Genomic DNA, 14150 nt, shown 5'->3' with positions numbered 1-14150 from the left:
CCTACTTCCCAACGGTTCAGTTTGTTGTCAGGGTCCTTCCCTTGCTCTGCTGTGGCACCCACTACTCTAAAGGGTCATTTAGGACCTTAAAAGGGGAGTTTCCCCTGCAGTGTCTGGCCAGGAGCAGCTCTGACTGGTGTGATGACATGGGAGGTTTGTGCACTGCTTTGATTTTGTTGCATCACTTCCCAGGGGGATGATTTCAAGAATGAAGAAGTTCAAAAGCAAGAGGTGAAATGGAAAGAAAACTGATCTGAAGGAATGATGTGCAGAGGGTGATCAGGAGGGGAGAGGCACAATGGGGGAGGCAAGTTCATTGTCATCCAGGAAGGCAAAGGATCTTCACAGGTAACAATAACTCATTTGTGGGCCATATTCACCTGGCATCTCCTCTGTAAAGTCCCATCAGAGAGGCCAAGCTGATAATGAAGGCATGCCATCCTCCGGCCTCTGCCAATCTCTTATGAAAGGTTAGCCCAGGATGGTTCCTGAAATCTTCCTGCCCTGAAATGTTCCGTGCTCACCGAGGTCCTCCAGGCAGCTGCACTTGCTATCTGTCCCTGCAGGTGACTGCTGAGCTGTGTGAGCAGCAAGAGGCAGCTGCTGGTGCTGTGACTGCCCTGTAAAACCAGGCATCTGCATCCTGGCACAGCTCCCGGCCACGGGGATAAACCCTGCTCTGGAAAACGAATGAAGTGATTATGGATCCCCATACCACCTCCTGTAGTGTCTGGAGCCCTGCAGGAGCAGCCAGCCCCAGGTCTATTCCCCCAGGAGATGCGTCTCAGCCCCCAAACAGAGCTGGAGCCCAGCTGGGAATGTGCCTGGGCAAGGCACAACCTGCTCGGGGATTGGCTTTGCCTCTGGATCAGCAGCAGCATTTCCAGGCTGGAATAACTGGGATGAAACTAAGGCTGCCCACCCCTGACCCATCTCCCGTGGGGACAGCAGCTCTGCCAGCTGTGGCAGGAGGGAGCTTAGTCCCCGTTGCAGCACAGAGTGATCCTGTTGGAGATGGAGCTGGGTGGGGGCCGCCTGACTGGAGTGGTCTGGAGCTGGGGGACCCTTGGCAGTGCTGGTCTCCTCGCAGACCTGTGCTCAGGTTCCAGCTGCAGGGGGACAAGTAGGTCCTGCCCGGGATTTTGGGCCCAGATCCCAGTGCCAAGTGCAGCTGTGTGGGTGGCTGTGGTGGAGAACTGGTTGAACTGGTCTCCTTGCCTGTTGCTTCTTGCAGGGTCTGGGTTAACCACCGTGCTCTGCCCTGGCATGGCTTGGGCTGGTCTGGGCAAAACCCACGGAGGATCTGGAAGTGACCTGGGCTGAATCCAGCAGTGCCTGTCACAAGTGTGAGGATCTGTCATAATCCCTGGAGGATTCCTGCAGCGACTTTGCCTTCCCCTGAGCAGATCTTGGTGTCCATCACAGAGCAGGCGAGGCTCAGGCAGCAGCAGAATATTCCTTGTGTGCCACAAGTGTTGGGCAGCAGCAGCAGAAACTTCTGGGCTGGATGCTGTGCCAGGGCTGCTGGGCTGGCCAGACCCATCACCCCAGAGCCATCCTCTGGCTTCTGCTGCCAGTCCTTTCTCCTGAGGCTGGGATGGGGCTTTGCTGAGAGCTGGGCAAGCCCTGCTCCTCCGAGGCTGAGCAGGCAGCCAGGAGCTGCCCCTCGCATGGACTCTGCCTCTCCTCCTCCCTTGTCTGGCTGAGCGAGGGAGAGGCAGCTCGGGGCAGGTGCCTCAGCATCGCTCCTGCACCAGGCAGGAGCCAGCCTGGCTTCTCAGCTCGTGTCTCACACGGTCTGTGAGCAGCCAGGTGCCCTGCCAAGGACGCTGCTCTCCTCCCAGAGATTATCCCTGTGTTTGTCTGTCCCGTCTGTGTGGCACAGAGGCTGCTGCTGCCTCATGCCAGGGCATGTGTCCGTGTGTGTGCACGGGGCTGACAGCAGAGGCTGCTGCCTCTGGAACACTCTGTCTGTCCCAGGGATCCTCGCCAGGCAGGGACTTGGCCGGGGGAAGGATCACAGCTGTGTCTTGTTACACAGAGGAGAGGAAGGTGCTGTGGTGGAGCTGTGCAGGTGAGGAGCCCCAGCCCTCGGCCCCAGGCTGCTCCAGGGTGACGGATGGCTTGGGAAGCAGCCTGTCCAGAGCCTGTGTGGTATGTGCTTGCTTTACTCCTGGTGCTAGTTCTTAGAACTTCCTCCACGTGCCAGGGGCTGTTTTCCACGGGATTACAGGCAGTTGATCTCGTCCAATTTAGTTTCCTTTGAATCTACAGGGAAGCAATCCCCTCCTGGCCCATGCAAACAGCAGCCCCACACAGAAGAGCTTGTCCCATGCTCCTGTTTTGTGTGGGTACAAAATCAGGTCTCTGTGGCATCAAATGCTTTCAACTCTCACCCCTGGCAAGGCTTCAGGTCACTTAAAGCCTTGGAATGCCAATGACAGGGACTGGCCCTGGTCTGGGGATCCTCCTGGGGCTCTCCAGCAGCTCTGGTCAAAGAACATCACTGCTGTCACCAGTCAGTGGGATGGCAATGGCAAAGGGCTGATCTCTCAGCAACCACTTTCCATCCTGTCTGCATCTTTCCCTCTCTCCTGAGACAAGTGTGATTTAAATGTAAAGAGGACAAAGAGGTCACCCAGGAGGGGACAATGGACCCCAGGCCTTTTCCTCTGGTCCTGGGTTGTCCTTGGACCGCACAAAACAGGGAAGAACAGCCACAAACCTGTGTTGGCATCACTGGTGTCTGGCTGGTGCTTATGTGGGGGCTGTGACCCCCATCTTCTCCTGTCCCCTTCCTCCTCCATCCTCCCTCCCTCCCTCTCTGGTCCTGCACTGGGTAGGATCCTGTGTTGCTGTGGGATCTGTGCTGGATCAACCTGAAACACAGGGTTCCTGGTTTGTGGAGACCTTTGAATTTGGCTTTATCTGAAACCAGCAGGTAGCCAGCCCTGGCTGTGGCTAAGGAGAGCTGGGCAGCCCCACTGGGCAGCTCAGCCTGGACGGGCATCCCCGGGAGCCACAGGGATGCCAGGGCGTTGCTGGGCTTACTGGGAACCACTTGGGACTCTGAAAGAGGGGAAAGAGCTGCCCAGAGGCAAAGCCTGGTCTGAGGTCTTGTGTAGACAGGGTGCCTGGGCAGAGCCTCAGACCCAGATCTGTGGGGCTGGGTTTGTCCCAGAGCCTGAATCCCGCTGGATCCCTGAGGCTCCTGTGATGCTGTGCTGGAGCCTCTGACCTTCCCTCTGCCGTGAGCCTTCGGTGCTTTCCTGGGAGCCAGGGCCACCTTGTGCTGAGCCTGGGCCAAAAGTTCACTGGACTGCAAAATAACACCACGTTCTGAGAATTGCTGATGCCCAAACTGCTGCTGCCGCCTTGGAAAACGCTCGGTTGGCTTTGTCCGTGGGGATTCTGCTGTTCTGTAGCATTTTAAACAGCGGCTGCCAGGAGATGCCTTAAAACGTGTTTCAGCGGCAGCAGTGCACTCCCTCCAAGTCGTGCTCCCAGGCTTTTCCTCCCTGCAAAGCGCTCTCTGCCCCTCCGCCGGGAAGCTGCTGCTCGGCTGTGCCTGTGTGAGCCCAAAACACTCTCCGAGCCAGGGCGAGGTCTCCCGTTCTCCCTCTGGGGCGCTGCTCTTTCCACCCTAAACTGGTTTTTCGAGTCATTTTTTTTCAGATGTGCCTCCATCTCCGCCGCTGCTGCTGCTCACCTGCGTTCGGGGAGGAGCCTCCCGGGAGCTGCTCTTTACTGCGCCGCCGACCGTCCCTCGCTGAGTCCTGGCCTTGCACCCTGACAGAGCCGAGCAGCGAGCAGGGAGCCAGCGCCCACCACCACCACTGTGCAGACCCCGGGACATCAGCTGGGACCTGGCCAACATGTTCAAGGGGGTGGGCAAAAGCTCCCCGAGCAGAAGTTCCCCCAGCAGAGGTTCCCCTGTCAAACCGAGCAAGTAAGTGGGACCCCTCTCCTCTGTCTGCGCTGTCCCGTGACCCTAGGGGGAGATGAGGGATGGGTGGTCCATGTCTTTTAAGCCACCCTAAGTGCCATCCCTCTGTGGAGCAGCAGAAGGTGGGGGTTTTTGCAAATCGTGCTACCCTGGCTGTTGTACTCATCTTTGGTGGGCTTTGTGTGTCCGTGCAGAAGTGTCTGTGCAGCCCCTGGGATGTGCTCAGAGCTGTGATCACTGAGCAGGGAGGTGCAAAAAGCAGCCAGGAGCAGGATCAAAGCAGCCCCTGTGCTTGGGTGGAGCGGGATCTGCTCGGTGGTGAAGCAGATCCCAGCCTGGCTCTGGGATCCCGGGATTCCCTGGCTGTGTGAGGTTGGAGTGATGCTGCCCAGGGATCCCTGGAGAAGGATGCTCAGCCTGGTGCTGCTCAGGTGACAGAGGTGGGTGAGGATGGGTTTGCTGGAGGCTGCACTAACCCAGCCTGGGACAGGCTGGGTCTCTGCAGGTCGAATTGCTGAGTTTGCCTCTTTCAGACCTGCTTGGAGCAGCCTGGTCTGGTGGAAGGTGTCCTTGCCCATGGCAGGGGCTTGGAACTGGATGGTCTGTAAGGTCTCTTCCAGCCCAGACCATCCTGTGATTCTATGAAGAGATTCCCTCCGTTCTGAGGGAGTGAGATGTGGGATGCTTCCCCAGGATCAGGGAGTCCTCTGGGAGGGAGTGCTCCTGCAGGGAGATCTCATCCCTCCCTCCAGCTGCTGTTGTTAACTCAGGATTATTTTCCACCTTCCTCAGCAATTTTGCACACTGTAGTGTTGGTGGATTGATTCCATGGGAATTCTCTGCCCTGCCATGGTTGGAAGCTGAGGGAATTGCCAGGGGTGTTGTGCTGAGGAAAAGAGGACAAGAAGGGAGAAGGGGGTGCTGGCCACATTTCCTGGGACCACCAGCAGCAGTCCAGGACAGTGTTTGTGTGTGTGTGTGGACACCTGGGTGGTCACAACACAGTGCTGGCCCTCAAATGTGCTGGTTTGGGGGCCCAGGTCAGCCAACAGCCACTGAGGAGGGGGGTAGCTGGGCAAGGCAGCAGGGCCTGGGGACAAGGTGACCCCACAAAGGTTGGGGCTGCCCAGGGGGATGTTGGGAGCTGGACTCCTGCCATGGGAAGCTTCAGTGGAGCTGAACACTCAAAAACTCATCTCAAAGGCAGGTCTGGGGGGCTCTCTGAACACCAAGCCTTACGTGGAGCCTGGCTGCAGTGAGGCACCTCCCCAGCAGTCCAGGAGCTGTGTCAGGCTCTGGTTTATTCAGCCTTACTAATGCAACCTCTCCACCTCCCCAGCCAGCTTCCAAAGCAGGCTGGGGATTTCTCAGGACCCTACAGAGGGTTTGGGCAGGCTCTCCCCCAGCAGGAACCTCTCAGAATAACTGGAGCTGCACCCCAGCAAGACCTCACACCTCTTCCCCGTGCAGGATGGAGGCTGGAGCCAGGAGCACAGCAATTACTGAGCTAGTTGTGCTTGTTTCAGGAGGCACCAACCATCAGACACGGCCTAATTTGCTTGGCCATGGCCTGGGGCTTGGTCAGCGCCCAAAGTAGCTGAGAAAATGAAGGTGGATGAGTTGTCTGGGGAGCAGCTGCCAGCACACGCTCTGCAGATGGCCCCAAGAAAATGTTGATGGCCCACAGCTGCTCTTGGTGGCCCTGAGGCCAGAGCCTCAGCAGCAGCTCAGTTTCCCTGTCTCCGGGGTTCACGATTAGCAGCTGGACCCCCATAGAGGGGCCTTGGTCCCCAGGGCCATGGTGTTGAGCCTCCCAGCTCTCAGGGCCCTTTCCTGCCTCGTTTGGTGGGTGCATCCCAGGGAAACACCAGCAAGCACAGGTTTGCCCCCAGGAGCATCCTGGATGTGCCCTGCTCTAGGTGGAGGCACTGCGGGGCTGAAAGGGAAAACTCCTGGGAAGGTGGAATTGAGTTGGATCTGGCTGGACTGGCTGTGCCTGGGTGTGATTTTGACAAAGGCTGTGGGTGGTTTGGGAGGTGGATGGCAAGTCATCTCCCGGGATTTAAGTGTCTCCTGGGATTGCTGCTTTTTCCACCACCTCCCTGTGCTTCTCCCCAGTCACCCTGGAGCAGTGCCAGCCCTGGGGACAGGCAGGGGCTCAGGGACTAACCCAGCACTGGCAGGGGGTCAGTGGTGGCCTGCTGGGATCTGCTGGCAAGTCAAAATGTGCCAGGACTTCTCTGTGTCAGGGAGAACAGAGCCAGCTTTGGGCCCTGCAGCCATAAAGCAAAGTCCCCATGAGGAAGGGACGGGGGGTCAGGGACTGCAGTGGGTGGTGCTGTGGTCCTGCCCAAAGTGCCCTGGCAGGAGTGACCAGGAGTGGGGGGACAGCCCTGCTGCTGCTGAGACACCGCCCCTCGTGTGCAGCTGGACTGTCCAGGAGGCAGAAAGTGGTACAAGAAATGAACCAATTAATAATGATAATAACAGTGCTGTGCCTCTCCTAGGCATGAGATAGCCCTAGGGAGGAGGCTGCCCTGGCTCCTGAGGAGAAGAGCAGGAAGAGCTTTGCCCAGCCTTGCCCTCAGCCATCCCGGGGCTGTGGCTGTACCATGCTCTGTGTGTGGAACCAGACCCGAATTCTGGGGGGCTGAGGGGTTTCCAACATGAGCTCGTGGCTCCCTGTATCCCACCTGATGCCAGGCCACCTCTCTGCAGCCCAAATATCAGCATGTTCACCCTGAAATGCAGGGCCCACCTGGCTCAGCTCAGGTTGAGTGAGAGCTCCTGCCCAGGGGCAGCAGGGATGGGGCAGGGATGGGCAGGGGGACATCCCAAGGAGGGACAGTGATGTACCCGAGTCACCAGGGGCTGGGTGGGTGGGAGTTTGCATGGACTCCTCTCAGCACACCCCTGCTGCTCCTGAGATGGTGTTCTCCTCTTTTCTCTGAAAATCAGGCTGTTTGCAGCATCCTGGTCTCCAGCCTCAGGTGCCCCGTGCAGCACAGGCTGGGATGGGCTGAGTCCCCATGACCAGGAGGTTGCTGACATCTTTTCAGTCCATAGTTTTGTTCTGGCTCAGCCTAAACAACGCAGATTCCTGTGTCCAGCCTTAGGAACTAAGGGATGGAATGCCCCAGTGTTTCTGTCAGCCAGAAAGGGAGTGCCAGCAGGAATAAAGAGGATTTAGTTGGTGATCTACCACTGATGCCTTAAGAAGCCTCCTAGAAACAGAGACTAGACAGGAGTAAGGGAATAAGGTAGGTGTTTATTTAAAAGGCCTTCAAAGGTACCCCTGGGAAGCCAGAGGCCACTGCCCAGATGGACCCCAAGATGGACAGCAGGTCACGAGCTCTTCACACTTTTATAGGTTTGGTTCATTTGCATCTCAGGGTTAATTCTCCAATTAAAGCTTCAGGTTAATGATGTAATTCCCCTCAGCTTGCCACCCTTAGAGGCCTTTTGGTTTATACTTTTTGGGCCTAGGTCTGAGTGTCCTTGAAGAGCAGGCCTGGAGAGGCTTTGTTATGTCTGCCTGGCATGAGAGAGCAGAAATTAACAGGCTACAAGAAACTTCAGACTTACACACTGGGCAGTGCAGGATTTGAAAACTAGAAAAGTTAAAACCTAAGGCATCACCATCCCTGGGAAGGTCAGATCCTCATTCTCCCCTCTTGGATCAGCACAGAGTTATCCACAGCCACAAGACAAACTGGGATGGGCTGAAACAGGACACCCCATTCACGCTCTTTGGGCAGGAGCTGAATTCAGCCAGACCTCCTGGGAGGACGATGCTGTTGCCGGCGCTCTGGGAGAGGCTCCGTGCCCCGGGCCAGCGGCCAGCGCAGCCCGTGAGTCACACTCTCCTCCCTGCGCAGAGAGCCCGGGCAGGAAACCTGGGTGGTGCTCAAGTATTTGCTCATGGGACACCACCTCATTCCAGGCGTGTCAGGGATGAGTGGGAGATTGTGTAACCTCCTGGACAGGGGGGACCGCTGAGAGCTTCCAGCCTGCTGCACGGGACTCGGGGGGACCGAGTCCTGGCTCTGTGCTGCTCCCATCCACCCCGTTGTGCTGGGAGTCAGGGACAGCACCCATCTCCCCGAGCACTGTAGCTTACACCGGGAAAGGGCATGGATGGAGTAGGAGGGATGATTAACGGGCTATAAAACACAGGTTGTAGCAGGGGATGATGCTTTGATGGTGATGGATGCGCTGCTTGGGCTCTTGGGCTCCATGATCCCTGGAATCAGACCCTGCAGAAGCGGCGCTGCCGCAGCACAGCAGTCCCCTTTTCCTTTGCTGATGTGCATTCCAGGCAGGAAGGCTGAGGCATGGCCGGGAGATGCTGCCAGCCCCAGACCCCCGGGGCAGCTGAGAGCTGCTGTGTGCCGGCCCACCCTCGGGAAATTAAAAACAAGGGAGGAGCCAGGGAAAGGGAACAGGAGGACGCTGTGAGCAGGAGCGCTGGGGCTGTGCCTCCTCTGGAGTCACACGGGCCGTGCTCAGTGTGGGCAGAGCTCACTTCAAACGGGAGCTGTGGCACCCGAGTGCTTGGCTTGGGGTGACCGTAGCACTCCCTGGCACATTACAGTCACTTGGGGCTGTAATAAATGAACATCCCAGCATCTGTTCCAGCCTTTGCAATGAACTGTGGAACAGCTGGAGCCACGATTAGGAGCTGGAGCAATGACAGAGCCTTTAAGGGAATAATTTCCCTCTGTCCTTTGCTGGATTCAGGGGCTTGGAAGGAAAGCACGTGGCTAAAGGGCAGATGTGGTGGCTCTCTGCTGCAGGACATCACCTTTCTCCTACCTTCTTTGTCCAACCTGCCCTGAGGAAGCGTCCCCCCACTCCAGCTGACCCCCAGTGACATCCCACTGTTGCCACTCAAACTCTTTCCTGCTGGTCTCAGGTCCCAGCACCGGCACGTAACACGCTCAACCTCTGCTGAACTTTGTCCCATCGGCAGCATTCCGAGGGCTCCATCCCTGCGTGATGCTATCACTCCACACCCTCCTGCCTCTGCCCACATCCTGGCAGTGCTGTGCTCTCCCTGCCTGCAGGGTAGGGCCGGCGCTGTCCTTAAGGGCAGATGCTGTTAGAAACAACAGGACACCAGGACAAAGGTGGCACCGAGGTTTGTGCTTCCTTGACTGCAGGGAGCGTTGGGAACCATCCCGTGCCTGGCTGCAGGCTTTGGATCCAGCTGTTGTGGCAGGGCTCGAGGTGCTCATTCCCAAGGGTGGTGGTGGGATAAGGGCTGTGATGGCACCGTTGGTGGTGGCACTGAGGTGTCAGCAATGGGGAATGGTCTGTTGGGGACCTTCAGTGACGCCTCACTGTGGCAAGGAGGGCTGGTTGGTGTGCCATGGCCTTGGGAAATTAGTCTTGGAATCATAGGATATCCTGAATTGGAAGGGACCCACCAGGATCATCAAGTCCAACTCCTGGCCCTGTGCAGAACACCCCAAGAATTCCCCCCATGTGCTGGGAGCATTGTCCAAACGCTCCTTGAGCTCAGACAGGCTTAGTGCTGTGACCACTTCCCTGAGGAAGTGGCTGAGCACCCTCTGGGTACAAAACCTTTTCCTGATATCCAACCTAAACCTGCCCTGACTCAGCTTCATGCTGTTCCCCAAGCTCGGAAAACACCACAACTACAACAGCCTGCAGCACCCAGAGGGGCTTGTGGTCTGCATAGCAAGTCCTTGTCCCCTGCAGCCCAGTCTTGGGGTGGCACTGGGCTCTCCAGTGTCTCAATGGGCCCAGCTGTGGAGAGCTTCACATGGAGCAGGATGGCAGCTCTGGGCTGGGCTGAGGGGCCACCTGTGCCAGCAGCCAAGGGCAGGCACCCAGGGAAACACCTCCAAACAGGGTGAGCATGTTGTGCTGCCTCTGCAGGGTGCTCCCCTGGCCTCCAGCCGTCTGTGGCTTCAGGTCTTCCCACCCCAGATGTGGTGTCGATGCTTTTGGGAGCCCTAAAGCAGGTTTTTTTCCCTTCATTTTTTCTGGGTTTTTTTTTCCCCCTCTCTGATGTTTTTTTTTGAATCCACACAAAGTTTTGAGCATCTGCAGCAAGGAGTTGTGCAAAAAATCCCACTACCACTCGCTCTGAACACACCGGCTCTGGCCTTCTCTTGGCTGAGGGCAGCAGCCAGGCACTGACAACTTGTGTGTGTCCATGCCCTTGGCCACAGCTCCAACTCTTCAGAGACACAGAGGATGTGGGGGAAAGGCCTGGGGCAGGTCCTGGGCAGTGATGGACGGGGTGAGCTCTGCTTTACCCACCCATCTGCTTTGCTGTTCCCTCTCTCAGGTCCTCCACAAACGAGCTGGCCGTGCTCATCTCCCGCATGCAGACAAATGCTGACCAGGTGGAGAAGGACATCCTGGAGACTCAGTCCAGCCTCCAGCAGGTCAGTTGTGGCAGGGGGTGGGTGGTGGGAGGTGAAAGGCTGTGCCTAGAAATGCAGTGTCTGGGACAACAGGTCGGGTGTCTGCTCTGTGCATGCTGGTGTGGGTTTGGGGGCTGACTCGAGGCTGGGGAGGAACAGACACCCCACAAAGCCTCCCAGCCCCTGGGCTGCATCCTGAGGCCACCCAGATTCTTCCTGCTCAGTGCCTCAGGCTTCCCTCAGCCAAGGCCTGTGCCTCACAGCAACCCTGGAGGCTGCAAGCCTGACCCACACAGCCCCTGGGTGGCAGGGAGCTGGAGCAGGAGGCTGGGCTGGGCACCAGGGCTCCTCTGTGGTTGGTGTGTGGAGGATCCAGAGCCTCTGTATTGGCCAAGGAAAGTGTTGTGAGGTCCGTGGGGTCCAACCAGGCTTTTTCCTCGGTCTCCTTGGTCTCCAGGATTCCAGCAATCACCAGAAGAACAAGCCTTTTGAGTTCCAGACAGAGAATGCCAGGAACTTGAAGGAAGCTGAGATCCTGCTGAAGGATCTCTTCCTGGATGTGGACCGTGCCAAGAGGCTGAAACACCCACAGGCTCCTGAGATAGAGAAGGAGTGAGTACAGGGTGGGGACTGGTGTGATGGGGCACCAAGCAATTGGGAAACCCCCAGGACATAGGATGAACGCCAGGCCTTGCCATGAGTGCTAGTTTCACTCTTCTTCCCACAGAGTTTAGCCCTGAAATCAGCTTTTCTGCCAATATATTATAAAGATATTGGTATGCAAAGTGGCTGCTGGAACAATTGCCCAGTCTTTTGGGAGCGCTTGTAAAAGGTACTAGAAAAATGCAGAGCTAAAAAGTGGCCCCACTCTCAGGGCAAATCCCCTTTTCCTCTGCCGTCCCTAAAATAAATACCTTTCATTTGGGGCAAGCACAGAGTCAGAGATGGGTGTTGGAGTGGGAGAAGAGCTTCAGCTGGCTTCTGGTGCTTTGCTTCCCTTCACTCCCAGCCCTTCTACGTAGAAATCAGGAGGGAGTTTCCTAGCTGGGAAGGGACAGCCCTGACTTCCCTGCAGCATCCTCCTGGGTAGTAATTCCTGAGACATCCCTGGAGATGGAGAACAGCAGGACAAGTGCTGGACACTGCTGAAGGAGGCCAGGGCCACAAAGGGACATCAGAGTACTCTGGGTCTTGCAAGTGCAACGTGGGCTCCACAAGGTCCACCTTGGTTCTCCTGCTTCCTGACTGACACAGGAACCTGTGCCTTTGCCCTTGGCAGCATCCAGCAGCTCCATGACCGTGTGACACAGCTCTGTGCCGAGTACCGGGCCCTCTACGAGCAACTGAACGTCCCCGAGCTGGGGCCCAGGGTGGACTGGGCCAGGATCCTGGACCAAAAGATGGTAACAGCAGCTGGGTTTGGATGTTATCTCCCAAATCCTACCAGGCCAGATAATGTTTGCTGTTGCCTGTAGGGCTGTGCCAGCCACTGAATGCTCAGCATCACTCAGGGATGTTGGAGGTGGTGGGAATAATTCAGTGGCTCTGGGTGGGAGGAAAACTTTTCTCTCACCTCTTAAATCCCTCTGGAGCACCCTCTGAATTAGCCTCTTCAGATTAAGAGTTAGCAGAGGGGTACCAGGTAAAGAGTCCTGCTGTGGGATGGAAGGTGATGTCTCCTAGGATTTTACAGCCCTACCTTTGAGGGTTTCACACTGCAGGGTCTGGGTATGTGGAGTGCCCAGACTGGAATCCGTTTGGATTCCCCTGAAAGTTGGATGGTAATTAAGTGCATCCAATGCAGGTCACCAAGGGCAGGGGGCTGGCTCAGCTCAGGTCTGTACCCCAGGGTTATGTGGCCTGGTTATCTTTGCCCCTGTGTATGGCTGGGGAAATGGGAAACAACAAGAAAATCCCCTCCCTTCCTCCTGGACCACTATCAGATACCAGATCTTTTCATGCCCTGCCAGCCCTGCCTGGGGTTTCTCCCTGAAATGAAGCCTTTTGCTTTAGTCTCTGCCCTGACTCCTTTTGCACAGAAACAAGTCAATGCAGGACAGTATGGCCCTGGCATGTCAGAGCTGGAAAAGCAAATAGCTGAGCACAACATCCTCCAGAAGGAAATCGAAGCCTATGGGCTCCAGATCAAGAACCTCCGTTCTGGGGTAAGGCACCCACCATCCTCTCCTTGTCCCTGCCACTCCACTGGGGACCCTGCTGGCTCTGCTCAGTGTCTGGCCCTGGGTCCCACCTGCTCCTCTGCACGGTGAATGTCCACCCTTGTTCTGCAGAGGGCACGGGGGGCCAGGGATGGGGCTCCTGGATGGTTTCTAAAGCGTATTCCATAACTCAGTTCATCAGCATTCACCACATGTTTTGCTAACAGCTTTTCTTTATCTATTTTTCTTTTGTTCACCTCCTTGGTCTTGGCTGTGTTGTAACCCAGGATGTGGCAGATTTAAAAAGCCAGTACAAGGACTTGCTGGTAAGGTTCTTGGTGGTTTTCTGAACAGATGGGGTCTTACAGCAGAGTAACACCATCCCTGATGGGCAGGGAATGCCCAGCTCAGAACAGGAGCTACCCCTGGGCCTGCAGAGTAAAGTTGTGTCCCTCATTTCCCCATTTCTCCCCTCCCTGGCATAGGTGTCAAGAACTCTTGCTGCCCTCAGGGCAATGCTGAGAGTGAGATCCATGTCTCTCCTCTTCATGGGTCATGGATCTGCAGTTGCCTCTGTGTCCATGAGCACAGGGACCAGGAGGCACCAGGAAATCCACCCCAGCCCACACACTGTTCCCAATCAGGATTGCAAATGTGGAGGCTTGCCCTGATCCCTAACAAGGGCTCCAGAGAGGAAATGAGCAGCCAGAGCAAAGGAAGTGGCCAGGAAGAAGGTCCTGGGTTTACCCAGCTGGGCCCATGAAGGCTGATGCTGAAAATGGGATTTGTGAGAAATAAAGCAGAGCTGGGCCAGCTCTGAGGCTGCCCCAGGCACCAGCCCACACCTGGGATTCTGGTTAGACAAACATATCCTGTCTGTGAGGAGGGAAAGGGAATGGCAGCCCCATCAGATAAGAGCCAGCAGTGGCAGATTTCTCACCAAGGTTTCTGGGACTCTCCTGCTGGATGTGCAACAGGAGTGTGGTCCTGGGGAGCAAGAGGAGGAGGGGAGGGGACTCCCCAGGCTGAGCACTGACACTGTCTCTGTGCTGTGTGTGGGCAGAAAGCTTCCATCTGGCGAGGGCAGAGCCTGGGCAGCCTCTACCACCACCTCCAGGGCTGCACCAAGGAGCTGGGCTACCTGACAGACCAGCAGACCAAGATCCTGAAGCAGGACTGGAGTGACCAAATGATGGATGTCCAGAGCGTGCGTCAGGAGTACGAGGTGAGCTCTGTGTCCTGGCCATGAAAGGCTGGCCAAGCCTGGCATGTGGGTTCTGCACATCCCCCACTAGCCCTGAGCATGGGGCTTTCCAAAACAGAGGGGGAAGAGACCCCCTGGGTCCATGCTGGAATTAGGGATGAGCTGCTCTGTGTGACCCCTCCAGTCCCCTGAGCTGACACATGGGATCATACATTGGAGAGCTGTCAAGGAGGCTTTCCATGGTCACAGAGAAGGGAAGGGCTCAGTGCCACATCAGCCTCAGTGGCCACAGTACAACACCCAGTGACTGCCATTTGCTGGGACACAGGAAATGAGAGGGATAATTGCTTAGGAAAATGCTCTTTGACTGAATACCCTGATGCTTTCTGAGGTCTGAGTGTGTCTAATTTGTTTTAGCTCTGCCTAGCCCCTTCTGTTTTAAG

At 56.6% G+C, this 14150-nt stretch overlaps 1 protein-coding gene across 5 annotated transcripts in view; it reads left to right on the top strand.

Moving 5' to 3' along the window:
* Window positions 1-14150, top strand: part of EVPL (envoplakin) — a 31029-nt gene that overhangs the window by 3201 nt on the left and 13678 nt on the right. For 3 of the 5 annotated variants that reach the window (XM_069032647.1, XM_069032645.1, XM_069032648.1), the window contains exons 2-9: window positions 193-348; window positions 1235-3949; window positions 10266-10365; window positions 10802-10956; window positions 11624-11747; window positions 12384-12509; window positions 12791-12829; window positions 13567-13728. In XM_069032647.1, coding sequence (XP_068888748.1) covers window positions 3876-3949; window positions 10266-10365; window positions 10802-10956; window positions 11624-11747; window positions 12384-12509; window positions 12791-12829; window positions 13567-13728 — 780 coding nt within the window. In that variant the 5' untranslated portion in view covers window positions 193-348; window positions 1235-3875. Of the gene's footprint in view, window positions 1-192; window positions 349-566; window positions 3950-10265; window positions 10366-10801; window positions 10957-11623; window positions 11748-12383; window positions 12510-12790; window positions 12830-13566; window positions 13729-14150 lie in introns of all 5 variants that reach the window. The other 2 variants (XM_069032649.1, XM_069032646.1) reach the window with 2 other exon arrangements.

This window comes from Aphelocoma coerulescens, chromosome 18 (genome assembly GCF_041296385.1).
Source record: "Aphelocoma coerulescens isolate FSJ_1873_10779 chromosome 18, UR_Acoe_1.0, whole genome shotgun sequence".
NCBI lineage: Eukaryota > Metazoa > Chordata > Aves > Passeriformes > Corvidae > Aphelocoma > Aphelocoma coerulescens.
This window is presented reverse-complemented; position numbering and strand designations above follow the sequence as displayed.